General features: G+C 43.8%; 1 protein-coding gene across 6 annotated transcripts in view; it reads left to right on the forward strand.

Moving 5' to 3' along the window:
- Positions 1–27,009, forward strand: part of LOC105432042 (kin of IRRE-like protein 1) — a 363,147-nt gene that overhangs the window by 245,049 nt on the left and 91,089 nt on the right. For all 6 annotated transcript variants that reach the window (XM_089070858.1, XM_089070856.1, XM_089070855.1 and 3 more), the window contains one exon: positions 26,535–26,746. In XM_089070858.1, coding sequence (XP_088926984.1) covers positions 26,535–26,746 — 212 coding nt within the window. The remainder of the gene's footprint in view (positions 1–26,534; positions 26,747–27,009) is intronic.

Genomic DNA, 27,009 nt, shown 5'->3' on the forward strand with positions numbered 1-27,009 from the left:
TACTATAAAATTCTATCGTGCGCTGAATTTAATTTAACAAATCCTCATTTCCACGCAGTTACTAGACCGCGGCAGTCAGATTGAACGTGTCAAAAGATGAGATAGTTCGCTTTATCGATTTCTCTCTCTCTCTTTCTCTCTCCCCCCTCTCTTTCCGTCTCTTTCTCTCTCCCTCACTTTCCGCTTTGACATTACGGAGACTAAATTCCCAGCACACTTATTTCACGAAGGTCGGATGACAGGTTGCAAAATAAAGGACTGAAGAAATTGCGTGGACGGATAAGCCACTTTTCTCTTTTCCCCGCCCGCGAAATCCCGGTGTACAATAAAATATCGCGCCCGCCCTTAAAGGCAATAACTGACGTGGAATTGTATAAATCCGAGGAATATCCGACATATCCTCGGAAAATATTCAGCATATTTCCGTATACCAGCAAGTGGCTCCCGTGTATTTCGCGTGCACGCGCGCGCCTCTTCCATCCTCCTTCGTCCCCCCCCCCTTTCCGTGCCCTTCCCCTCTGCCCTTTCTTCCGGCTGCTTTTACTTTTCACTTTTGTACACCGAACGGTCGACGCGACGCGTGCGGAACTATTTCGACGTAGACTTAAAAATTTTGCTGGCAAAACCTTTCGCGATTCGCAAAAGCAAGAGACGACAAGAGTCTCATATAGGCGTTGCCCACCAATGGAGTTTCAGCTTCGGCGCTTATACCCGGGACCCTCGTCGTAAACTAGGCGCGAATTGTCGCAACGACAAAACGTTCATTCAAATTGCGAAGCGTGACCGATATTATACGGCGCGTTCCGCTCGCACAGATTTTCCGTCATCTCGCCTCTTTCGTCAATAAAGCAAAAGTTTTAATGTCGCGATCGATACTCGCGCAATGTCCGCTCGCAATCGTCGCTTCCGGAGCAAAATAATATTTATAAATATTTCAGACGGAGATCCGAGTTTCTTCCCGAGTAATCGCATTTATAAATCGGGAGGACAAATATCCACGACGAGTCTGTCAGAAAGGCATCATTTAAGTTTTATATTCTTTACGTGCAAACAATTTCACGGCACGGGAGCGCGCTCCGCGGAAAGGAAGCAATTTCTATTTCGCGGAATGGCTTTGCGTCGCGATTGTTTTGCATAAAAAGTCGCCGAAGAAGACCACCAAATGGGAAGCCTCCGTTTCACGTACGGTCCGTGCTCGGTGCGCAAATATATCATTTCACCGAGCCGCCGAGTTTCCGGAAAGCCTCCTTTAAGTATTCGAATTTCTTTCGCTATCTAAACTATATTTACGCACAGTTCCGTCTTAATCTTGTAATTTAACTTTTATTCCTTTTCTAACGGTGTCTTTTATACGGGGCTTTTGTATGTATACGGGGAGGGAAAAAAACTTTTTACGGCGCATGTATTGTACACGAGTCGTCCGATAAATCGCCGCGTCGCCGTGTGCGCTGCACTACTTTGTCATTTCGAATTTGAGCAACAAAGTTTCATCGTGGAAAGCAGTAATAGAAACTTTGTGCCGACAGCGGAAGCTTGTACACTGGGAATCCGCAAGTTACCAACATCCGGCGGTACTATTGCGAACGTGCGGTGCATTTAGGAATATCGGTGACTATTATAAAAATATGTACATCTCTCTGAAAAAAGTGCGAAATCATGGTCATTCGCTGCATTATTGTCTGCATGTTTATTTTTATTTATTAAATATGAGACAAGTCAAACAAGTATACAATCATCGTAGAGTCGGTCCCTTCAGAGTTACATTTTCAGATATATCAATAATATCCTACCGCTAACTTAATCCTACACTTGATACTAAGTTATATCTACGCCCACGTACTAATCTTAATCCTAACTTAATCTAACCGTTTTCTACTCCGTTTTCTCTTCCTCCCGGACTCCTGTTTCCTTTTGCTCTTCCATACATTCTCTCCTGAAAATAAATCTTCCTCCCTCTATTTCCCTCCTCTCCCTCTCTGACCCTCCCTTTCTCCTGTCTCTCTCGTCCATGCTTCCCTTTTCTTCTTCTCCCCTAGAACCCACTCCACGATCTCTTACTAGCTAAATACTAATTACTAATTACTAATTAAATACTAATTAAATACTATCCGTCGTCTTTCTATTAATGCGTGCTATATAACAATTTTTCGTAACGATATATGATAATTACAGCCGTTGTCGTCGAGTGATAACAACATCACGGTACGTCGTACGTTTTGCGACCGCATTCATTCACGCGGGGAAATCAACGGGACGTACGCAAATTGCGCAAATTGCGATACATTAATTTTTGCGCGCTCTCGTTTGCCGCGTTTAGCCGGGGTTTATTGCTGACGAGTTCGGAAATTCTACGAGAGGGAAAAATCGGGCCGTGGCCCCGGCCGGGGTGCGTCCCAGCGAAGAAAAATAACGCGACAGCGACGCGGAGACGAGACGGAGGCGTAGACAGAAAAAGAGTCAGCCTGGAGTATGGATATTTTGTAATTAAACAGGATAGAGTCCGCGAGTCGCGTTGATTCATCGTTTCGCATTATGGCCGAAACGTTTCGCAATTAAACGCCAGTTGCATCGTCGTTACTCGCTGCAACGAGACGTTGAAAAAATTAAACGTGGGAGGGAAAAAAAGGAGGGAAAAGAAATATCGGGAGAGACTTTTTGCCGAGCGTGGAAATCTCTATACGCGGTCGCGAGTGAAACGGTGATTATGCTCGGCAATGATTGATAATGATTTTACACGGCGCAGAAATGTCGAGATTAATCCGCCGCGCGTTTGTAATATTTATTATTAACGGCAAAGCACATAAACAATTTTTCGCTCATTTTTGGATTTGTTTTTCAAAATGTGATTTTTTTTTTCTTTTTTAGAAAACGTATTTTTTCGTCCGACGTATAATTTAATTGGACCGAAATGCGCCTCATTTAAAATCGTACGATAAATATTATATAATTTATCGAAGCGAGATTAATGCGGAGTATCTGCTGTCTGCAAAGCAAGGCGTCATCTCGCGAAAAACAAACAGATAGGACCCGGGACTCTGTTGCATGAATGTTTAAAAAAATGTGGTTACATATATATATATATATATATATATATATATATATATATATATATATATCTCGCGCGCGGTGTGTCTGCGTATATGGTGGTAAGTATAACATATGAGTGCGCAATCAAGTCGTTTCTAAGATAATGAGATAGAACGTGCAACGCCACGGCGAACGCAAAGAGAAAAGCACCCATGAGTGAGAGCGAGAGAGAGGAGTATCCAGCAAGATACTGAAAAATAGATGGAAAAAGTCAGAACGCGCGAGTATCATATACATATGATAAGCAGTGGAAACGTGGTGAAAAGAGAAGATGGGAGAGAACACGAAAACAAAGCTGCGCTAATGCCAAGAAAAAGGAGAGAGAGAGAGAGAGAGAGAGAGAGAGAGAGAGAGAGAGAGAGAGAGAGAGGGGTGCGAAGAAGAGGGCGGAATGAGGCAAAAAAGGAAGGAAACCAGAAGACGAAAGATTAGAGGCGGAAGGGCGATAAAAGCGCGCGGGAAAATAAAGCATTGCGAGAACTCGCGCGTTGCCACTTTCTTAGAAAGTCTTCGTTTTTCCTACCTTCGCACGCACGCCGGGGCGAGGGGGGGGGAGGGAGGGAGAAAAATGGAACAATGGTCATGGAATATACTCAGCGAGAAACGAATTAGTCGACTATTAGTAAGACGCTCGGGGAAACGTCGTAAAACACCGGCGTGGCCTCGCGTGGAAAGAATTCGAAATTATGGCCGAGGAGAGATGGAGGAGGGGGGAGGGAGGAGGTGGTTTATCGCGCGACTTCGGCGAACCTACGGTCTCCCTCTCTTGTAACAATAAACGGCGATTCCAGTCCGGCGAGTAATGGAGAACGGGAGTGTTCGCTCGAGTGTTTCTTTCCGTATTTCCGGCGGGCACACTTACCGCGGCACAATAAACGTAATCGATGCACACTGATTTAATGGCCGCTCGCTCCGCCGTCCGCCATCCCCCCTCCCCCTCCCCCTCCCCCTCCCCCTTCTTTCCCTCTTCATCCACCGTCGTCCGCCCACTGCATTGTAAAACGCCGCGGCTTTTCCGCCACGGACGGGCCAACCCGCGTTATTCACGCCTTGCTAATCCTTTCCTCCGGGCGGCATTTAATTGGACGTTGGTTGTTGAGGAACACGATGCTGGAGCGTTCGCGCGCGCCACAGAAAATTTTCCCTCGTAAATAAAGAATACGTATACCGATCCGGCGATTCGTTATTCCACCGGTGATGGGTTACTTGTTACGAGACGAGAGAGCGGTGTATGAATTTTTTTCGATGCGCTCGATACATGTATTCCCCATGTGGAGTAGTTCGTTGATTCTCCTTCGTGATTAAATAGGTTGCCTCTAAAATATCTCGTCAGGGTGCCCACACCCTCCGATATTTATACGAAGGATATACATATCGCTTGTCGGACGCCTCTTTCGCGAAAAGTCTTAAAATTATTAATTCTTAATTATTTATTTTCGAGGCGTAAAACTACTACGCCTCTCTCGTTTTGATACTTCAAATTCGTTATTTAGTATGAAAAAAATTAAATTATATGAGGTTAGAGGGGATGATTTTACCTCCGATAATAAATAAGTCAGGAAATAAGCGAATTCGACGTATCGCGGATTACTTTGATGAAAATGAACCAGCGCGGTAATGAGTTTCCGAGAGAGGTTCGTAGGCGGCGATATTGCTTACAAATATTAACACAGAGGGAAGTTTTCTAATCAATCAATTTCTCGCCGATGCTGCATCTGCCGATATCAACTGAGGCAGCCGGAACCGAAGTTTCCGAAATGAGATTGACACTCCCGCTCATCCTCGCAAACGGAACTCCCGTATCCTCATGATTGGCTTATCTTCCAATCATAGAAAATTATCAGAAATGCAATCAACATTCAAATCAACAAAAAATAATAATAACAAAATTATACGAAAAAATTTAGAAATTGCTGATTAGATTAAATTAATCATTATTAAATACGTCGAAATTTATATAAACGCGCGCGCGCGTGTGTGTGTGTGTGTGTGTGTGTGTGTGTGTGTGTATCTATTTAAACTTCAAATTTAAATAACAAGAGAAATGGTTGAAATGTCAGAAATTTATTAAGCAAACTAGGACAACGAACTAATTATTTCGAGCAATGTTGAGAAACTTTTTATTACGATCGATATTTACTTATTACTACGATATACTTGTAGTAATTTTTTATGGTCTTTACCATGGTTAAAATTAGATCGATCATGGTGATATTCTTATGCAAAGTACCTGCCCGTCGCATAATCTTACACGAGAAAGGCGGCTTTATTTTGTCTTGCTCGGCCACATATCTGCCCTGGGTCGTAGATCGGACCCAAGCCGTAGAAGGCTGGATTTTGCGGGACGTAAATGTCCGTAAATTCTCAACTTTACTCCCCCTTTAAGGCCTTAATCCGCTTACGTCACCAGCAGACTTTACGCATCACGCAGAATTAACCCACATACGTTTCAGCCCAGTATCTTACTTAAGCGCATTCATTTTCTTATCCCATCGAGCGATAATTCTTTCCCGGATTTGTCTCTGAAAGGTGATTTTAAAACGCAAAATACTTAATCTTACTCGCGTCATCAATTTACACGAGATATAAATTTCTACGTACAAGTCGCGCGCCTGTTTAACACTCGCTCTTTCACTTCGCAAAATTTCGATAATAAAAAAAAAAAAAAAAAAAAACAAAGAAAAAAAAAACCACCGTTAATAAAAATTCACTCGATTTACGAAATAAATCGTGGTGCGAGATAAAGCGGCGATCTAAGCTCGATCGAGGAGTTCGTGAAATGTGACTCGAGCCTTTTCGCGCCCTCCGTATCGGCAACGTACAGTTACAAATTGCCAGCGGCATTAGGCGACCGTATTGTTATGCGTAATGACACAGCGGCGTAGCGCTACGTACTTAGGCATACATGAGCGACCTTGTCGCTCGCTACTGCAGCGAGGGAAGACGACGTGATAATGGCGCTCTTAGGTGCGTGGAGCAACGTCGCGTGTCGACGGCGCGCTGAATCGGTTGAACGCGCGTTGACGGCGCGTCTCGGGGAAAGAATTTACCGCTTCCTCCTGTGCGAACCGCGAATAGCAATAAGGACCTTACGACGACGTCGCGACGTCGTTACGCGACGGATTTTCACGGAAATCATCGATCCTCGAGCGTCGCGGAAATTTTCGATCGATGATCCTTCGATCGACGCGGCGGACGGTAGACGCCGCAGACGAAATCCCGATTGTCGATGCCGGAATGCGCACGTTAACGTCTCTTCGAATTCGGTCTCTCACACATTTTCCATATCGAGACGAGGATCGGATAAGCGAAAACGGAGTGTCTCCGCGAGAGAGACGTCTCGCAAATGAACTCGCATTCAATATTCATTCGCGATAATTCGCGGCTCATAAATCGCGTCTCTCCACGGAAGAAAGAAATTTCGAATATTCATGGCGATTAATATAAACGAGCCGCATAAAGTCCTGTGCGGTTCTCTCTTATGTACTCGAAATTCTCGTATATATATATATATATCTCGTAGAAATTGGATCTCGCGGGGATGCCGCGCGCGCGGAATATTTTGCGCTCGCGACGTGCCCGCAACAGCAGCGGGCGCTCGCGCTCGGGCTTAACGTTGATACGTCATTTGCTAATGCGACGCACATCTGGAATTACAACGGGGGACATTCCTTCGTCTCGCACAGACGAAAAACTGATCAGCTCAGGCGTGCTGTTCCGTCGTGTTACGCCAAAGTAATCCAGCTTACAGACGGGCGTCGCCAACGTTTGCCGCGGCAATTTCGCAAATGCGCGCCCTTGCAATCGTGTATGCGGCTTAGCGGAGGAAGATAGAGGAAACCTCGGTGGGTTAGTCTGCGGAGAGGGTCGGGCCGGATGAAACCATATATCGGCGGGAGCGGAACGAAGCAGAGCAGAGCTCGGCTACGATGGACAAAGGGACGTCCCGATCCCTCCTCCCCCATCCCGGAGACGTGTACGAGGAGGTCAGATCCGCTGCAACGGCTGCGCAGCATCCTCGAGTACCGATCCGCAAAACGAAGCGTCAGCATGCTCTTTAACTCGACATTAAGGAGCGAAGTGACGCCGCCGTGTGTCCGTCCATAGTCACGGAGAATCTCCGTCATTCGGACGTAATTCCGCCGGGCAAATATTCCCGCTTAATTTCTCCCGCGTAGGCGAGGGTGAGAGGAGGGGAAACGTCGACTGGATTTAGAGATTTTATCATCTCCACGGACTGTAGACGCATTAAATATTTATCCATCGCGCGAGCGTGGCGCGTTTATCCTGAAGCCCCGTGGTTGGCGTGACCCGACGCGATTTTCCGAGGGAGAAAAAGGACCGGGTCGCCCGCCCTGCCGAGGATCTTTCTGCAGGGGGCGGATAGCGGATAGGATCGGATCTCCCTCTCCCCTTCCGGAGGAAGGGAGGGGGGATGTACGAGTTACCTCGTCCCCGAGGAGCATCGCGCGCGGAAAACGGTGCGTCAGCTCCGGCGGATTCGTTGGCTTTACGAGGCGCCGTAGCCGCCGAGTGTGTTTGCTCGTCGAAATCCGGCAGGACGCCCGGTTTACGGGTGACGTAAACGGGACCCCCCGCCAGCGCAAACCGGCCGCTACGACGGTGGTTTATGGTCTGGTTATTCGGTTGACGGCATCCTTGCCACTTTGCAGGATTCGCGTGAAACGGAGAGTCTCGCGCACAGAGGGAAAGAGGAAGGGAGAGAGATGGGGGAGAGACAGAGACGCATAATAAGGTTTGTCCTCTCTGGGTTGCCGAGGTCGGGAATGGGTTGCGACTTCATCTCTCTCTCTCTCTCTCTCTCTCTCTCTCTCTCTCTCTCTCTCTCGACTCTCTCGACTCTCTCGACTCTCACGAGGGCCGGGATGATCTCTCGACGATGAACTGTGCACCCGTATGTCACATTGATTTCTTGAAATACAGCTCCCGTCCTCGCCGTACGTATCTCTACGTACCGCACGCCTCGGAGGTAGGGGATGATGGGGGATTTTTCTCTCTGGGGATATAACGCGACCGCAGCTCGACCGCGGACACTCTCCTAAATGATTTAGGGCGGGAGGACATTTGACTCGCGGAATGAAAACGATTTCTCGTCGTCGACGATCCCGTTGTGTTTGTAAGGAGGGTGTACAATAAGATCCCTCTCCTCGAGGATCCGCGAAGTAGAAGAGATCGCAGTACACGTGCAATACACGTTAGCACGACCTCTGTGCGTTTCGACATTTTGAAATCTACCTCGCGACGAAGATGAAAGCACTCGACGGCTATAAGTACGTTGGAATATAAAGCAGATTCCAATGAAATACTCGCATCTTAATTAACAACTGGTCACTTTGTAGAGTTCAAGTAAAACTTTGCGCATTGAAAACGTACTACCTGCCGAGCAAACATTGAATATACACAGCTACAGTTGAAATGTAACGAGCACTTTCTACGCTTCAATATATAATTATTTCTACTTCATTTCTCCAACTTGCCGTGTTATTCAACTTTTGCTAGAACGAACAAATATAATAAAATGTATAAATACCGATAAAAATCAAAGTTTACTTTTTAATTATCGTAATAAAATTGACGAAAATTAATTCATGAAAAATCATAGTTTTTTTTTTTTTTTTTCAAAAATGTTTGCTGAATTTAAGAGATTTAAGAGCAATTTAATTGACTCTGTGTTATAATTATCATACTTAATTTTTATATAATATCGATAAAAGAACGAAATCTTTTCTTTGTAAAAGTTAAAATATCAAAAATCTATTGTAAGACCAAAAATATGGAAAGGGAAAGGGATAAATATTTTTTTTTTCACAAATTGCATAAATTACGGACATTTTCTTTCGCGAGGCGTTAGTCAAATAGAGAAAAGCGTTATAAGCGAAGCATTATCGTTGCAATAGACAAAAGTATACGCGCAAAGAATCAATTTTTCTCAGAAGCGTATAATCTTACTCGTCCCGCGGGGAAACCAAGACGTTCGACGCTGCGGAAAAATATCATTCTCCATCTAGCTAAACACACTCAATTTATAACTCTGCAAACAGGAACAAGCGTCCGTGAAACGAGTACGCTGAAACATGGCAGCAAATACTGGAAACTGCTCGAAACTTTGGGAACTTTCCTCCTTTGCTTCCTTAACGCGGGATTCTACTTCGCATCTTTGTCGAGTATCTTTGTCTCATGAGCGAAGCTAAAATACCGACGACGCAACGTTGCTCTCGAGCGAAGAAATTGCCTGAGAGAGAGAGAGAAAGGGGGGGGGGAGGAGGGGAGCTTTACAGGTTGAGTCTGAACTTTGTGACGCGATTAAAGATCAGGATAACAGCATGAATTGATATGACAATATTTTACTTTTCAAACCGCGTCGCGTTGCTACTAGATTTTAATAAAGCCTAACGTTAATAGCTTGCTAATTACTTCGTTCTTGTTTTCAAGATTGACGTCACCCGAATGCGCTTTGCTGAAAATTGTTTTTCGATTTTGGTTCGCCGTTCGGAATCCGCGAGATACGCAAATAGATACGTAAAGATCGAATAACGTTGTTCAAAAATTCACACCGGTTAAGGTCTTTCCTCGTTGTGTTCAAATATATGAAAGCAGCGGCCCGTGGTGGAGTTGACCATAGTTTCCGTGTAAAATGTAACTTTCGATCGAGACTCCACCTCTACACAATGCCCGATGCTTTGAAGCAACCGCCACTGCAGAGATTCAACTTTGGCGCAACCCAAAGCACAATTCCGGCCCGCGCTTCTTGACGTATCAAAACAGAAACTGCGGCTATCCCTTGGCCCCGACGTTTTGGAAGCATCTAGCAACTTCCAACCGCCGCCGTGCACATGCAACTCGCTTAAAGGACCGAACAATTCCACGCTATCTCCCGCAGTCGACATTCGAGTTTCAAGTCAGCGCCAGACCCGGCGAGATAAGCAAAATTTACGAAACTTATATAACAAAGCAATAAGATTAACGATAAGGTATCGCGATATTCAGCTACGTGATCAAAAATTCGAGAGATAATTAATGGTTATGTATATGATTCAAATATCATTGATTTCTTTAAAGTTGAGAATTGAATATTTGATATTTTTGAATTTTAATCCGCAATACTACAGATTTATATTAAATAATTACGGGCATTTATCCGGCATTTATTTAATTAGAGTATCAAGCGTACGAAAGAGATATTTTCTTTAATGGTCGATGAGCCACACCCAAGGTTATTCGCAGCAATTTCATTATAACGGTAAACCGTCTCATTTAACGATTCTTTTGAGAGATGTTAGCTTCTATTAGGCTCACAGGTCGCACCTTACGAGCTCAAAGAAAAAAAGCACGAAAAAGAGAAGAAATGGTGAAATGAAGGGAGGAAAGGCAGCTGCTTAATCAATATTTCATATCAGCGGTGTTTTAACAAGTCTTAAATATATAAAGAGCGTGCATTTTAAAAAAGATATTCAGAAAATCTTTGCAAAGGAAAGGAACATTTCTGCACTGTACGAAATACATAAATTCTTCATTTCGAAAGTACGGAGGTTTATTTCTGGATGTCCGAAATGTCAATTTTTATAACAAACTATAACGCGAAACATGACATTTCCTCGGCAAGCAGGATCTTGGTTGCAAAAGTCTTTTTAATATGAAATAAATTCAATTAATTATATTAACCAACTACGTGCCGCTTTGGTTTAGCAGACTTTCAACGTAGTGGCTCTATAATAATTCGATAATCAATATTATTGATATCGATTAAAATTCATTTTTATTATCCCCCCCATCAGAAATATATATTGCGAAAAGTATGTCAATTTTTATTTCAAAGTTTTATGTTTTAATCTCAAAGTTTTTTAATTACTGAGATATCGTCTTTTACAGTTTAAAATTTTTTCACTGGACTAAAAAAAAACATATAGCGAGTCGAGCTTAACATTCGTCAATTCGCTTCTTAAAAAGATAATGGAAAACAATAAATCGAAATGAAAAAGCGAAATCGCGCAAGAAATTTTCAAGATATATACAAAAGCAATAGCAGACGTAACGATAATCGAACCATTCGAACGAAACGGAACTTTATTTCATGACGATCATCAAGAACGATCGAGCTTTTTTTTTCTACGACGAAAATCTAGCGAGAGTCATGCAATCGGAAGAACTCATAGTTCGTGTTCATAGAAACGTGCTTGACACGGTCGCCGAGCTATTGTCCGGCTCAAGTTACGTGTGAACACGGTATCTGACTGGGACAAAATCTATCCTTCGAATCTTTATCAACTGACTGATCGGCTTGACCTGATTGCGACACCATCTTCGTTGTACGTGACGTCACACGAACGTATTCCCAATAGTTCACGTTCGTTGGCCATCGTCGAAATCAACTAACCACTCCCTCGATTTGGAAAATGAGTTTCGTGTGTTTGAAAGCAGCTTTTAAAAAATCTCGTCGTAAAACCATTCCATTGAAACCGAGTGGCTGATAATGGAGTCGAATTTATAAATTACAATCGATCGTCCGGAGATTCCATTTTATATCGCGAGAAAATCAATTATATTAAAATAAATTTGTCGAAATTATTTTACGTTTATTTTTGCATCGAGGATAAAAATTTCAGCACAAAATTTATAGAAACAATTCAAACTTGAAAAAAACATTACAATTATATCATTTTTTAAAAATTTGTATGAATGTCACAGGTGTCATGAAAAAATTCTACATTTCTTCATTTGTAGGTCTCGTGAATTGAGATATGTTTAATTTTTTTCGGACAAATATCGATTATACGGTATTCTTCACGCTGAAATAGCTTTCTGAAATAAATTTGATAAATAATACATTGGAATAATAACAATTGGATAATTGTGTATCTAGTCCAATCTAATCATATAACCGATAAATTGAGATATATTTAATTTTTTTCGGATAAATATCGGTTATACGATTAGATTGGACTAGATGTACAATTATCTATTATATTGTATTGTTCATCAAATTTATTTCAGAAAGCTATTTCAGCGCGAAGAATATCATATAATCGATATTTGTCCGAAAAAAATTAAACATATCTCAATTCACGAGACCTACAAATGAAGAAAAATGTAGAATTTTTTCATTTCACCTGTGACATTCATACAAATTTTTAAAAAATGATATAATTGTATATATGTTCTCTTCAAGTTTGAATTGTTTCTATAAATTTTGTGCTGAAATTTTTATCCTCGATGCAAAAATAAACGTAAAATAATTTCGACAGATTTATTTTAATTCGCCAGTATTTCATCTTCGAGGTGTAATCGAATGCGATAAAGGAAACGAAGTTTCGCAAGGTAAAGTAAAATTTAGTTCCACGTGTGGCCAGTCATATTTTTTTACGGTCCGATCTTTCGGCGAATCTTGCCTTTTCGTGAAACATGAACGAGATGTCCAGTCCCGAGCAGGACCCAGAGTAGAAGCGGACGTGCCTTGCCGTAATTCAAGTGGATAAGAGGAAAGGTGGTCCCAACGCGCCCCGAGCTCCAAAGTCCACAAAGGCTCGGGTATATAGAGGATGCGAATGAGAAAGCCGTGTAAAAAGGATCCGGGGGATTAAGATGACAGGAGCCGCGATGGGGGATGGCCATGAACGTGATTCGTGCCCGGGCTCGGGGCGCGAGTATATTTCTTGCAAGGGCCACGGACTACTTAACTCCGTCAGGATCGATCCCACTTTCTTGGGACAAATTGTATGCCGGACGTGACGTCTGTTGTGCGAGGCCACTTTCACCATGACCGATATCTGAGCAGCGGTTCTCTTTAATTTCACGAAAATGAGATCCCACCGTGCAACACAGAAATCTAGAAGAAAGTACCGACTTACCCCTTGGATGAAGAAAATGTATAAGTTGTGCTTTACCACAACTTTTTATTCCACCATTTTATTCCACACGGTAATAATTACAAATTTAAATATCGATTATGAGATATGAAAAAAAATAAACTTGTTTCGTGTTATTCTTTTTTCTTCGAATTGACAAGTCACTTTGATGAGAGTGTAACTTTCTTCGCTTAAAATGATAAATGGCAAGCGAAGCAATTGTTACCACCAATTTGGAGGTGCCTTTATCTGTAATCATTGGTGTCATTAGGTTCGCACGATAAACGCTTCATCGAAACGTACATCTCCATGATGATAGCAAGGGCTTCGAAATCGGCACCAATGAGAGCGAGTCGATAAGCCGACTCGTTCGCTTGACCAGCGTGCGGCACTGAGGTGGAGAGGAAGGACGAGAGAAAATGGGGAGAAAGCGAGGGTGGAATAGCTGCCGGCAATTATAACGTTGTACAGGGCCGAGCAGTAAATAATGGGTTCTGGGCTTGTCCGGTATTCAGCCAGAGCGTCAATCACCCTCAATCAGTTAGCGGGCCGGGCTACGACCTAAATCAGAGGGTGCGAGGGGGATAGCTGAATGAGAACGCGGACGAGAGATCGAGATAGAAAGGATAACACGGGGAGGGGGGAGGGGGAGGCGGACGGAGAATCCCAAATCGCAGCCGGTGAGTGTCAGCTGATAGAGTAGGAATGACAAAGATGGAACGGAGGGTGATGGAGGGAGAAATATTATAGCTGAGGAGCAGGAGATGAAGTATATTGGTTGCGATCCGACAAGGTTTATACATGGGATGTTTCGTAATTGATAATAAAACCGAAAGCGAGATATAATGAACCGGCACGGGAAAATAAATCGAAAACATAAAATCGCTTTTTCTGTCACACATTTATTCTTGAGGAAGTTATTGAAAGTCATTGAAAATTATAAGATTAACTATACCATTTTTCCACGTATGTTTTGGAATAAATGGATGACTATAGCTGGAAAGATAATAATAAAAGAAAAATACGAAATTATTTTTTCCATTTCGACCTTTGCTTCCAAGAAAATTAATTGGAAATTGCGAGTTTGATCGTGTCTATTTTCTTCCTCTCGGAATAGTTAAATAAACTTGAATGAACATCAAACTTGGATTAAACGATAAAGTTGATCGATGAACTTCTACAATAATCTAATAAACGCTTAAAGTTCTTTACAGCAAAGAAAATCGATTGTATCAACTTTCTCTAAATATGACAGATCGCAACTTAAGCTAGATTCCATTAAAGATTGCGTAAAAAAGTGACCCAGCTTTTTTAAGGTAACTTTACCTTTAGCTTGCAGTTCACTCTGTCTCATTGGTGGACGTATTGTGGGACGCGCGATAAGGTCACCTCCGGTGATCGAGAACGCCGAGATTGAACTTTCGCTCCCGCTGCACTGGACTACAAGTTATCATTGGAATCGCCTGTAACGTATCGAATCATATTGAACCGTCTGCCCCGGCCAACTGGCGCACAATTGGTCCACGAGGGGATTGGTTTATCATCTCGTCGACAATCGGGAAAGTTGGAACGTCAATCGGCAAAGTGCAAGCATAGGCACCGCGACACAACAGTAGTTGTTATCGGTCGCGCAGACTCGATTTCAGAGGCGAGGGGGGAAAATCGGGGGAGGGATGGGGGGAGAGTTGTTATACACATCGATGTACATTGGGCAGAAACTGTCTTTCGGAATTGACACAGCGGCGAAATTCGCTTCCAAAACGGCGTGTTTCCGCCGTTGAAAATCAACTCCGATACGGCGGCGCGCACGGCGAAATTAATTCATCGTCCGTTCATAGCGACGTGATTCATCGCCGTGAATGGGCTTGGGGCGCCAATTTGGCTAATAGCGTAAAACGAACGTTCGCCAATTGTGAACTTTTCATTGTCATTCATATAATCGCGCGAGCGTCCCGGCATGGCGATCCCGTTTAGCCGCGGCGGCAAGAACTATCGAACACCCGTTGCATTCGACTAGATAAGATAAATAAACGCTCGCTAATCACCCCGATGGTGGACTTCACCCTTCCGGACGTAATTTTTTAATTCTCGCGGTACGGATAATAGAGTCGAATCGACGTCGAATCCGACGAACATTCCAATTCTTTTCAAGCCGCGCTATCGATTTCCGTTTTCCCGGTCGCGCTCGTTTTTATCGCGCGACTGGATCGAGTAATCTTTCCTCCCCCATATTTCCTCCCTCCGTTGTTCCTTCTGCTCTTCTCGCTTGTCGCGCAAGAACGCCGCCCCGGCGCGATTGCCATTTTTGCATTTGCATGTAAATAAAGGCACGTGATACGCGCGTGAAACTGTGCGTGACGACATTTGACTACGCACGTCTTCTTCGTTCATCTCGCGCGCGGGATAATCCCTTTAATCCCTTAAAACCCCGGAGGGGGAGGGAAAACCCCCGCACCGCGCGACGATGTGACACGCGTGCACGCGGCGAGAGCACACGCCTCTTTGCGCGGCCCCGATAGATTTCCTTTTTTTTTTTTTTTTCTGTCCCGTTCCTCCTCCCCTTCCCCGCTCTCGCGCGCGGTGTTTCGTGCCGTTTCTGGATTTACTTCGTGCAATAAATTTCCACGGTTTATACAAAATGTCACGCGCTCACGTTTTGACGTAAAGTGCGCGAGGGCGAGAGGCGGGCGCGCGCGACTTCCTCCTCATAAATGCAATCGTGCGCCGTGCACTCCCGTAATTCTATAAATCAACCTTTACTATAATAGGATGAAATTCAATGAACGCTGATAGGACGTAATTGTGTTTCGTCGCTCATCGGATGCGCATACACAGGCCGCCGGGAGTATTTCACTTATCGCTTAGACGACGTTCCAGTCGCATCGCTATTGGACGCAGCAAACGGCTAACATACGTACTCCCATTTCGAGAGGAGGCACACGCACTTTTGTTACATTGTCATCCCTCGAGTGACCTCTCCCTCCTCCCTCTCCTGCGACGTTCATCGACCGGATATATCCGATGCGAGAAAGTGAGGCGGACAGAGTGTTCACATAGTATTCATAAAGGATATGATCGTCGAATGCATATTCGCGTGACGTCAGCGCTATACGTCAGTCTTCATTTTTCTTTTTTTTTTTTTTTTTTTTTTTTTTTCGTAATGATGCCTTCGCGAACGATAATTTACAATCGTCATAAACGACGTCCCCCGACATCGCGCTCGGCATGCCATCGTTATCACTACGTATTACCGTTGTCATTATTATTATTATAATTACACATATAATTAATCATCAATTTGGAATAATGAGTGCCGCGATACGACGTTATGGCATTACGCCGTTACAATGGCCGCCGTGTCATCGTGTAACGCTGTGTTTTTGTGACGTGCATGTAATTACGCTTTCAACCTCCGCGTTTAGCGGCAGCAAATTTAATCCGGCCCCGGGTATTCATGGCGACCGTACGGAGCTTCGGCGCGAAGAAATGACGCGGAAGGTGAAATTCGAGCGCGGCGGCCGTAACGCAGATCGGATTGGAGGAACGTAATTTAAGTGAATTGGCCTGTATGCTACCCCTTCCCCCGTATGCTTTTCCCCCACCCCCGTTCTCACATGCGAACAGGTCCTGATATACTAGCACGACTTTACGTTAACCTTCCCTACCGAGCAAGTAATTTCGGTCGTTCAGATCTATGGGGAGGCGGGGGGGGAGAAAAGGGGGTAGGGGGAAGGTTCAAGATTTTCAAAGGATGTTGCGTCGAATAAAACGGAGAGAACGGAGGAGAGAAAGCGACGAGGAGAAGGCGGAGACGCGCGGGATAGAGATTAGAGATGTTTTCAGAACAATTTACCGTATGCTCATTACTTAACGTTGATCAAAGATCGTCACCATAGTCGGCGGAGACTTCGCAAACAAAGGTAATTATAGTACCCGTCGCGAAACTTTAACTCGGCAGTAACATTCAGTTACCGGAATGTTACACGTTCCGCGAAATATATATATACGCAGGCGGATTTATAATATTTAGCTGAAACGCGCGATGAGGTAGGTAGCGCGCGCGAGGGAAGAAAATTAAAGGAAACACCGCTGGCGATCGCGCGTCCCTTTTCAGCCGGTACCGGCGGAGAAAAGGGGATGCTCAACGTATTCCGTGAGAAATTACGAAAAATAATCTCCAAAAAATTATCATGAGAATGGCTCCATGGTTACGCATGGAGGTCCAGCCAAACAACAATGCCGTCTGGTCCTATCTGCATAACAATGTTTAGCCGTGAAAACAAAGCCACCACGACGTGCCAGAAAACGCCGTTAAAAAAGTGATGTATTAACGTTGGCCCATGGTTTTCGACGAGGTCGTCGAATTTAAACGCGGAGTCGTTGTTAATTGCTCGAGCCTTTAACAGAGGTCTATCCTTAACAATGTACGCCACTACGCCACTCTCAAACGAAATGATGTGTCACGGTGCGTTTCTGCCTTTGCGAATGTTGTTAAACGCGGCGAAATGTCGCGATCGTGAAGAGGCCTCTCTCGTTGAAATTGACAAAAGTTTTCCCAATCAAGATTTCCAAACCGAATTTAATATCATAATATTGATGCGCATAATTAGATTCGCGAAGGGTAAAAGTGCTCCACTCCCCGCCGGCCCGATAATTCCGGCCGAAATCCCCGAGGAGCTCGAAAAAGCACCATCGGGATTGCACGAAAGTGCGTGATGCACTCACCGTGGCGTGCTCACGAGTAGTAACCCTAAATATTAACACACGGGACTTATGCGGGCGAATTGCGCCGCATTACCATCGCCACTACGTGCGCTTGTACGGCTATTACCGCAAAAATATTGAATTTCGTTATCGACCCGGAATTATCAGGGTCGACCTCGGCCGCTAAAGACAAGCATTACCGGGGAGCCATAAAGAGTACCGGGAACACTCTTCAAAGGCCGGCGAGTGTAGGCCTTGCGTCGGGGATGAGGGACGAGTGACGTCGGGGTGGAGGGGGGGGGGGGTTTCGAGCGAGATGAAAAGTGGGCAAGACACGGGGGCATAAAGGCGTTATGCATCACGCGCGCGGCCATGGAGCCGAAAGAATTTCAGGACTCGATGCGACACCGGCACGAAACGCGGGCGCGGGCGATTTTCTCTCGAGCGCGATTATTTCGTCGTGCTACAACGTGTAGTCCGGTGTATAGCGTACCCCTCGATCCCATGGTGAAAAAAAATCCGGACAGAAATCGCCCGCGATTAGAATGGTCACGCGAGGGCGAACGCCACCGACGATTAAACGCTTTCGTAAAGTATCGCTTCGGCGAGACGAATTCGCGAACTGCGCCACGAGTTCTTAATTTCGCACTCGCGTGCGGTGAGACGGAAATACATTCTTTGAGAGACGTCGACGAAGCTGGGGGTTATATAAGAAACAAATCTCCAGACGAGATTTCCCGGCCGCGGGATAATCGCGCGCTCTTATCGGCGCTTGTGTCAAAGGAGAAGAAGGTGAGTGCATATTTCTCGAATATCGTCAGTTCCTCCCGATCTCGTCTCCTTTGATTCGTCTCGAGGAGAGACATCTCGTTGGAGAGACACCGAGTTTGCGAACTTTTTCTCGCCCGGGTTCGCGCCAAGATGGGACCATGATTTTTCATCTCGCGAGAGCGAAGGTGGCGACGTAGAAACGTTCGCTATATATTGATACATAATGGTGGGTTCGATTTTGGGCTCCGATAAACCTCTGAAAAAAATCAAGCGACTAATTGTATGAAATGGAGTCTCGCGTATCGAAAAATACGTCCCACGTGTTTGCCGGGAATAACACACGTTATTACCGGAATGAACTGCGGAAACAATTCGCACGTCGAAACGAGCGCGCCGGCAAATCCTATCGCGAGTATTTATGGCGAAAGCCTCATGATTTCATCACACGGTAATCGCACCGGAAAACGCGATAGCCAAACAAAGTGCATTTTCCGCGTTCGTAATATTGTTTCTATCACTCAAATTCATCAAAAGTGGTTACAATCGTTAACCTTTCGCCAGTACTGTCAACGGGAAATAAATTCCATAACGAATTGACGCGTAACAATTTCGTGGAAATTTCTGTGTCGTCAAACTACTGTCATTCAAATCTTTTCAAATTGATTGGCCAATAATTTAAATCTTCTTCATAGCGCAATCGATTTTTAAATATTTATATTCATAGTTCTTTAATGGCTTCGCGCACATAAATAATGATTGCATCAACAGAAACGATGGAAGTGTTGTAAAACTCAGACAAAAAATATGTTTTGTTACAAAAATCTCAAAAATACTTCAATTTTAAAAGTAAACAAGCAAATAAAATCTTTATTTGTATTTTTTGTAATATCTATTTCGACAAATAAAAATCTTTAATTCATTTAGTTTCGTTCTATTTTAATCATATAACATGCTTAATTGTGCAATCCTACGCTTAGAGAAAAAATTTGTACTAGAAAATTCGTAACTAGAATTTGTACACAAGTAGCGCCTTAATTATGTATAATAAAATTATAAAAAAAAACAATCAACAAGTTATATAAACCAAAAAAATATAATAATATTAATCATTTGTAGGAAATCGTTATAAGCTAATATATTATATATCGTTGTTGTCAATATATATTTATTAAACTTATCTCAATGATGTTGTGGCATTATGCTTACTTCACAAAAATATTTGTCTAAACTGAAAAAATATAGTGTTATATTCTTTGTATAAAATCTATATAATTATGTAATTATAATTAAATCGTTATTTCACTATCAATTCACTATCAATTAATAATTCACATCTATTGTTATCGCGATATATTTTTATTGTATTCAATACTACTTTCGTATTTATTACTTTAAAAAAATAGTTGCAGGTACTTAAATTTCATAATTGTCATAATAAATATAGTTACTATTTTGTTTTCTTTCAGTGTAATTGGATCATCAACGGTAACAAAGTTTACGCGATATTTTCATTTTTATTAATGAGATTATCCGTCGTGAGAAAGACAGAGTTTCGGTGAAAGAACGGACGAAAACGCGAAACAAAGTGACGCGGGTCAGCGTATGCGGCGTAACCGGCAGTAGTAGTAGTAGTGGCACGTCACGATAGCGTCAGCCGCGCAGCTACGCGCCCCGAACCCGATATGTCTGACTATGTGTCGTTATTTCCACTAAAATCCGGGCGGCCGGCGCGACGGTCGCGCCGGGCCGAAGTACGTGCGCGCTTACATTGTACATTGCGAAACCGGAAATATTCGGCGAAACCGAGGCCCGGCTCGCGGCGACGAGAGGCATTTGCCGACGACAGCCGGCACGAACAACGATTGTCGGGGCGCGCGAGTTTAGCGCACACCAACCGTTTCTCTGTCCTCGTCACTCACCCGTCGGCTCCTCTCTCGCCCGGGGAAATACGCTTCATGCCTCCCGATGAACGCCCGGCGCTTTCGCTTCAGACATATCACACGAGAACAATCCGCCCTGACTTCGGCGAGAGACGACGAGAGAGCCTCCGAATTTTAAATATAATCCGGAAATTGTGTGCGTCCGCATGCGTGTAATCCAGGCTCGTAATTGCGTTTCCGAGCATTTTTCTTTATCCTCTCTTTTTTTTCTTCCCCGGCCAAAATTTTACCGTTTCTATATTATAAATATCACTTTTTGCAAAACCGAGTCGCCCTTCTGTTCTCTTTCACAAAACGGCTGGCCAGTAAAAACGCGCCTCTTTGCAATACGCATTCATACGTAGAGAAATGCACATGCGTTTGACACACGGCGAATATCGTTATGTTGATGAATGCGCGTAATACTATTGATGGCGGCATCGATAAGATAACACGCGGCTGTTTGTCTACACCGGAAGACTGAAGATAATTCGTCGAAATTTAATTTCCGCCGTGCAAACACACAATATAAATCTCTATAGGGTGCTTTCCATTTAGTGATACAAGTATCGTTCTATCTTTCTTGGCTTTCAATAATTAACAAAGACAAAATGATACTTGTGTCGACTTGTGTCACTAAATGGAAAGCATCCATAGAGGATTCAGCACAGTGGTCGAGAAATTTCTATAGCTGTTTGTTCCATGCCATGATTGTCGGGAGAAGCTATTGAGAGAAGTGCAGTACGGTTGTGCTTATTAAAAATAAAAATTCTCCACGATTTTCCACGCTTTTTTTATATCTGTGCTCACGAGACGCGAGGCGCGAATTTCTTCGTCTTTCTGCCAAAGCTGCATCTCCGTGTAACTTCATCCAGGAACAACGGTTAATTAGCGTGTTAACGTGTGAATACAACAAGCGCATGATGGTTCACGCGCTTGGTGAAGAGGCGACGAAGAGCGAGGAAAGAAAGAAATTATTTCCCGTTGATCTGCTTTCCTCGGTTATCAGAACCGTTCTCGAGCGACGCCATTTCGCGGGTGTTCACAATGTTCAACTTTCCCGGATGGGCGACCCTTGATCCCGCTCGGTGCCGCTTGCGTTATCGCGATGCTTAAACTCGTCGCCGAGTCGAGACGCCGGCCGTCGCGCCGCCGCGATTTCGTGCGCGATACCAGCCGAGCTTTTCTCGCCCAACTTTAATGCGATGTCCCTCGATCGGTCACAGCTCGGCCGTGGTACCCCTCGCTTTCGAGTTCTCTCTTCGACAACGAAAATTTCGATTACGTCGGCGATGGGATTTCAGATCTCGCGGACTTTCGTCTATCGCCGCGAAGCAACACGGCGACGACGTTACACGACGAACGTCCGTCCGTTTATAAATTATTTGATAGCGTGGTTAATTCTTATCCGCGATGCATCACTATAAAAATATTTTTGTAACGTGTCAGCTGACTAACGCGCCGACTAACGATTGCGGTGACGCGATGAAAGAGAGAAAAAGGAAAGCGCACGAACGCGCGTTTTAAGTGTTTTCGCACAGTCGCGAGGTCGACATGAGATCGCTGGAGTGGCATATTTTTCGCGGTTTCGTTTTGCGGTTTGTTCGCGGCTTGCGGAGAACTAGGGGGCGGAGGGCAGCGGTGTGTACACATTTATTCGGTTGTTATTTACTTTTGCTCACGCGCGCGCGCGCGCACGCGACCGTGGCACGTCATTTTACATGGCGTGAGAGATACACCGAACACAACTCTTTTGGCCCTATCATTAAAAGGCCCACGTATAATGAAAGGAATAGGGAACGAGAAATTAAAAATAAGGAATTAAAAATTTCTGTGCTTCAATGAAGGAAAGTCATCAAAAATAATTTTCTTAAGGATCCGTGCACAGTGGAGAAAATATTTGGAACGGAAATAAATATTAAATTTTAAAAATAAAAGTTCAAAATAAAAATTAAACATAACATAGTACACAACAAACGTAGTTATATCTTATACTTATTTGTGTCCATTATGTGTTACGTTTAAACTTTATTCTGAATTTTCATTTCAAAATTTTCAAAATTTAATGTTTATTCCTGTTCCTCCACTAACGCGTAACTTTTTTATATTTAATCTCTTATTTATTATCTGAGTTCTCAGAGATGAGATGATGGATCTCAGGTCCGATAAAAAGGTCTTTTTTTCCTCCATCGTCTTGTCTCGTCATCTAATTTATTAATCAACTATTGTCTCAGCCTCGATCGTATCAACATTGTTGCGCAACTGATCGTATCGAGGCGTTTTGAGAAAAATTACAATGACGTGAGAAGGAACTCATAAACTTGCGACTAAATATAGATCTGAGAGATTTTCAGAGATTTATTAAGAACGTCTAACACACATACACGCACGTACACATGTACGAACGTGTACGCGAGGCTCTCATAAATATTACGGCTGTTTATTACTATATCAACGTAACGACCTCATTGACTTGATAAACATGGATAGAAAAAGCGCCGCGCGAATTTCAGATAATTTCACCGGTTGATCGCGCGAACACGGTTTCCGCAGAAAACGCGGGGAATTAACATAGAGCCGTACCGGGAGAGAGGGAGGGGTTAAGGAAGAAAAAGAATTTTATTGCGCGTACCCGTAAACTGGATGCCGTGCATTTATTCTCTTGCCATTTACCCTTTGCCCCAAAGGTGTGCGTGTTATTTTCCCTATAAAAGACCGCGACCGTGGCGAAAAGGATGGCGGCGCAAAAGAGGACGAAGGAAGGACACGTGCAAAGGGAAGAAGGGTAGAGATGAGCACACACGTACAACGCACATGCATACACGCGCGCGGATAAAAATGAAGCGAAATATTAAAAAGCACCCAGCCGCTTTCGAAATTCAATCTAGAAAACTGTAAAAGAGGGCCCCGGCGACTTTATCCTGTGGGCGCGCCACGGCAAACAACGAGACGCGTCGAGAATTATTGTGCCGCACTCTGCCTCTTCCTCCCCCCCCCCCTCACCCTCTCGCCCCTTCTGCCTCTTCTGTGGGCGGCAATCCGGGTTAAAGACACGTCGCAAAATTATGCGCCAATAAATATTTAGAGACGTATAATTTTCTTGTACGCTATGCAAAGCGGCGTTCATTCCGTCGCTATTTACCCTTTGCTCGCCGAACATTTATCATTTTTATTAGGGCGTATCGTTAGCGGAGGGAACGCGTGGGAGACGCGCGAGGGCGGAGGAGGGAAGAAAGGTCGTGCACGAGACCGTGGATTAGGGCGGAATATTGGAAATGGATTTAACTATACTCCAAAATTATCCGATCTAAATATGAAATGACCTGGCGTTTCTAGTTATAGGCGGCCGCAAAAAGACAGATTCCTTAAGTACAGACAATTCTCCTGATCTTTTTTTTTCTTTCGATCAATACTACGTTACAAATAAAATATAGTAGCATCTAAAAAAAAAAAAGAATGGCCTTACCGTTCACTTGACCAGCTCTCGACAATCTGTATTCAAAATTTGCTGCGCGCTTGTTTTAACTATCTATTTTTAAGGTGATTCTTTTCCCTCTGACATTTGTCAAAACGCTATCGCGACTACACATTATGGATAAAACATTTCGTCTTATCGATCGAAACGTATCGAGATACCGAGAGAAATGCTGAATTTTTTTAAAAATCTATCGCAACGCCTTGCAGACCCCGGGGGAGGGGGAGGAGAAGGCGTGCAGCTTCGCTTCGATACCACTGCTTTAAAAGGTATGTATCGTTCCGCGGAAGATAATCGTGGCGAAACGCTCGGGGAAGGAACGCGAGCCGAACGTGGATGAAGCGAGAGGGAATAAACGGCGAGGATGGAGAACGTATAGTTTTCGAAGGGAAAGGTCGTGAACGAGGCGGGCGAGAGAGTCTCGGGCGAAATATTGGAAAGCTGGCTGCGCGGCAAGATAAAACGTTTCATAAAACAGACATTGATTCCGTATTACCCGTAGCACCCGGGACGTCGACGTGAATCGAGGAGTCTTCGCCGAGAGAGTCTCGCTCCTCGAGAACGCGCCCGTCGAGGGATAAGGGAATGGTCCTCCTGCTGGCGCATAAAGGGAAGGCGAAAGATACGCATTTCCTTATTGCGTCTCTCGGCCGCCCTTATCCTCCCGCTCCCGCTCCCGCTCCCGCTCCCTCTATTCCCGCCACTTTCAGATGCCGGCATCCGTCGCACTCCCCCGTGTCCTCCCACGAACTTCGCACGAACTTCAACCTAGAGAAATGAAAACTCTTGCACCGCGGCGCTCGTAAGCCTCGCAAACGCATTCGAGAAAAGAAGTTCGGACGCAACGCGATTTTTCCTACTACGCGATACAAACGTACGTTCGTCTCGGATATATTTTTTTATATTAAGATTCGTGCGAATTATTCTCTGGCGGTGAATATGGAGAAACGTGACGCGGTAATTAAACATCGCGAGTAACATGTTGCGAGACATAATTGCGACACGTTAAATCTGATCTTTGTCGGGAAATATTCTTTTATTAAATAATTACGTAGTTATAATGCGCGTGTTATTCGTTGTGACGAGGCAATTTTATACGGCGATACGGATATAATGGTACCCTCGGCTGAATTGAAATTAATAATAACAATAATAACTTTCCTTCCTCACCGATCGCGAATTTCGTAACGTGTATCGCCACTTTCGTTAATAAAATACGTAATTTCGCCGGCAGGAAGCTTTTGACATTATATTTATGTCAAACGAGATCCGATATTGCGCCACCGGGAAATTTTACGTTCCCATTAATATATAGTTACTATATTACGCGTGCATATAATTGCAGTTAATGTCAAACGGGAATCGCTGAACGTGCACTCGTAAAATCTCATTTCGGAATTATTGCGAAACACGGGAAGCGGCAAAAATCAACTACAAATATTTCTCTTTATTTCATCCCTCCGTTTCATCTCGCGTCCAGTGTGCTTTCTTTGATTTCTATTATTTCGTAAATTTATTTCGCTGTCATTTGTGCTCTCCTCTCAAATCTCTTTATCGTCTTCATTTTTAAATTTTTAAATTTAAGAAGTTTCACCGATAGAGAGAGAAGAGAGAGAGAGAGAGAGAGAGAGAGAGAGAGAGAGAGAGAGAGAGAGACCGGGAATCCGGAGATCTATGGGAATGTGATTCAATCACGTGTCGTATATCAGCGTTTCCTCAATTTCGCAAAATGCTCACGTATATTTTACACACGAGCGTTAAATTAACTATAATATAACATAAATACCGTAGATACCGTAGATTATATCGAGCGGAGCGCTCGGTGATTATATTTTCCAATTATCCATTGTAATCAGCCGGCGCGCGGCTCGATTCGATTCGATTCGATTCGATTCGATTCGATCGGCGCGTATCGGCCCTTTTTCTTCGGTTAGGCCAGTATCTACGCGATATCGATGAAATGAGCGGTATCCGTTCAAAATATCGGATAACACGGCTACGATTTAATTGCGTTATCGCCGGCTACCTGCACGCCGCGGTTTCATTCTCTGTACCGCCCGCGCGCGCGCGCGCGCGCACGATAATTATTCTATCGATTTGAAATAATTATATCGGCCTCGTAAACGGGTAATACTACGGATATATACTATCACGCTTCGACCGGGGCGGTCAATGAATCGCAATGCAGACTTTTTTCCTCAACGGCCGGCCCTTCCAACCCCGCATCGCGCAACGCCCATTGTCCGCCGTCGCTCGGCGGAGTCTCCTTGCGTGAGATTCGAATTTTATTGACCGGAAATTGCACGATCGTTTTCTATGTACATATCAGAATACCGCCGATCGTGCCGTGAATTCTCGAAATCCCCCCGGTAATTGTTTTACAATCGGGCGAAAGGAAAAGAAATCGGGGATGTACAATGGCGTTGTATATCGGACTAAAGGAATAAAACGAAAGCGGATAGACGGCAGTGGTAATAGTTTGTACGAAGGTTAGGCAAAGTTTGAAAATTCGAAAATTCGGCATCTGTTGAACAATCTTGCGAAAATAACGCTTGTAAAGCGGAGCTAGTAAGCTCATTAATCTAAGCGTTAAAATAATTTTAATGTGTAATTTTACAAGAGAACTGTCGTTTGCATTTCCAAGTATGAAATATAATGTGCATTCCAAGATTAAATTTAAACATTCTTAAATTAGAGATTTCTTTCTTGTTGCAGAATCGACGCGCGAGAGAAGCCGGTGGCAAAGGCGCATCATTCATCGGATTCCGGCGTTTTTGGACCACGCGCTTCTTTCCGAACGTCCTTTCCAAATCCGGCGGTTCTGGTGATCGACGATATAAAGCGGCACGACGCGGCGACATACAGATGTAGAGTGGATTTCCAAAATGGCCAAACGCGCAGCTTTCGATACAATTTGACCGTAATCGGTGAGTACCTGTTTGAAAAAATGTAATGCTAATTATATTTTCTATCGATTATTCGGCATCGATTATACAGCAAGTTATTTTTTTTTTATTTTTTCATAAATAATAATTTAATTATTACTATTAACTTTTTATGTTTCTATAAATATCTAAATAATGCTATTATTAAGTTTTAAAATATCCAAGAATTTAGGAAAGAAAATAAATCCATAATTTTATATAAATTCTACTTTAATCATTTGATTTTCTTCGATTGTATTTTATAT

The sequence above is a fragment of the Pogonomyrmex barbatus genome, unplaced genomic scaffold, assembly GCF_055798465.1.
Source record: "Pogonomyrmex barbatus isolate J1 unplaced genomic scaffold, ASM5579846v1 scaffold11, whole genome shotgun sequence".
Classification (NCBI taxonomy): domain Eukaryota; kingdom Metazoa; phylum Arthropoda; class Insecta; order Hymenoptera; family Formicidae; genus Pogonomyrmex; species Pogonomyrmex barbatus.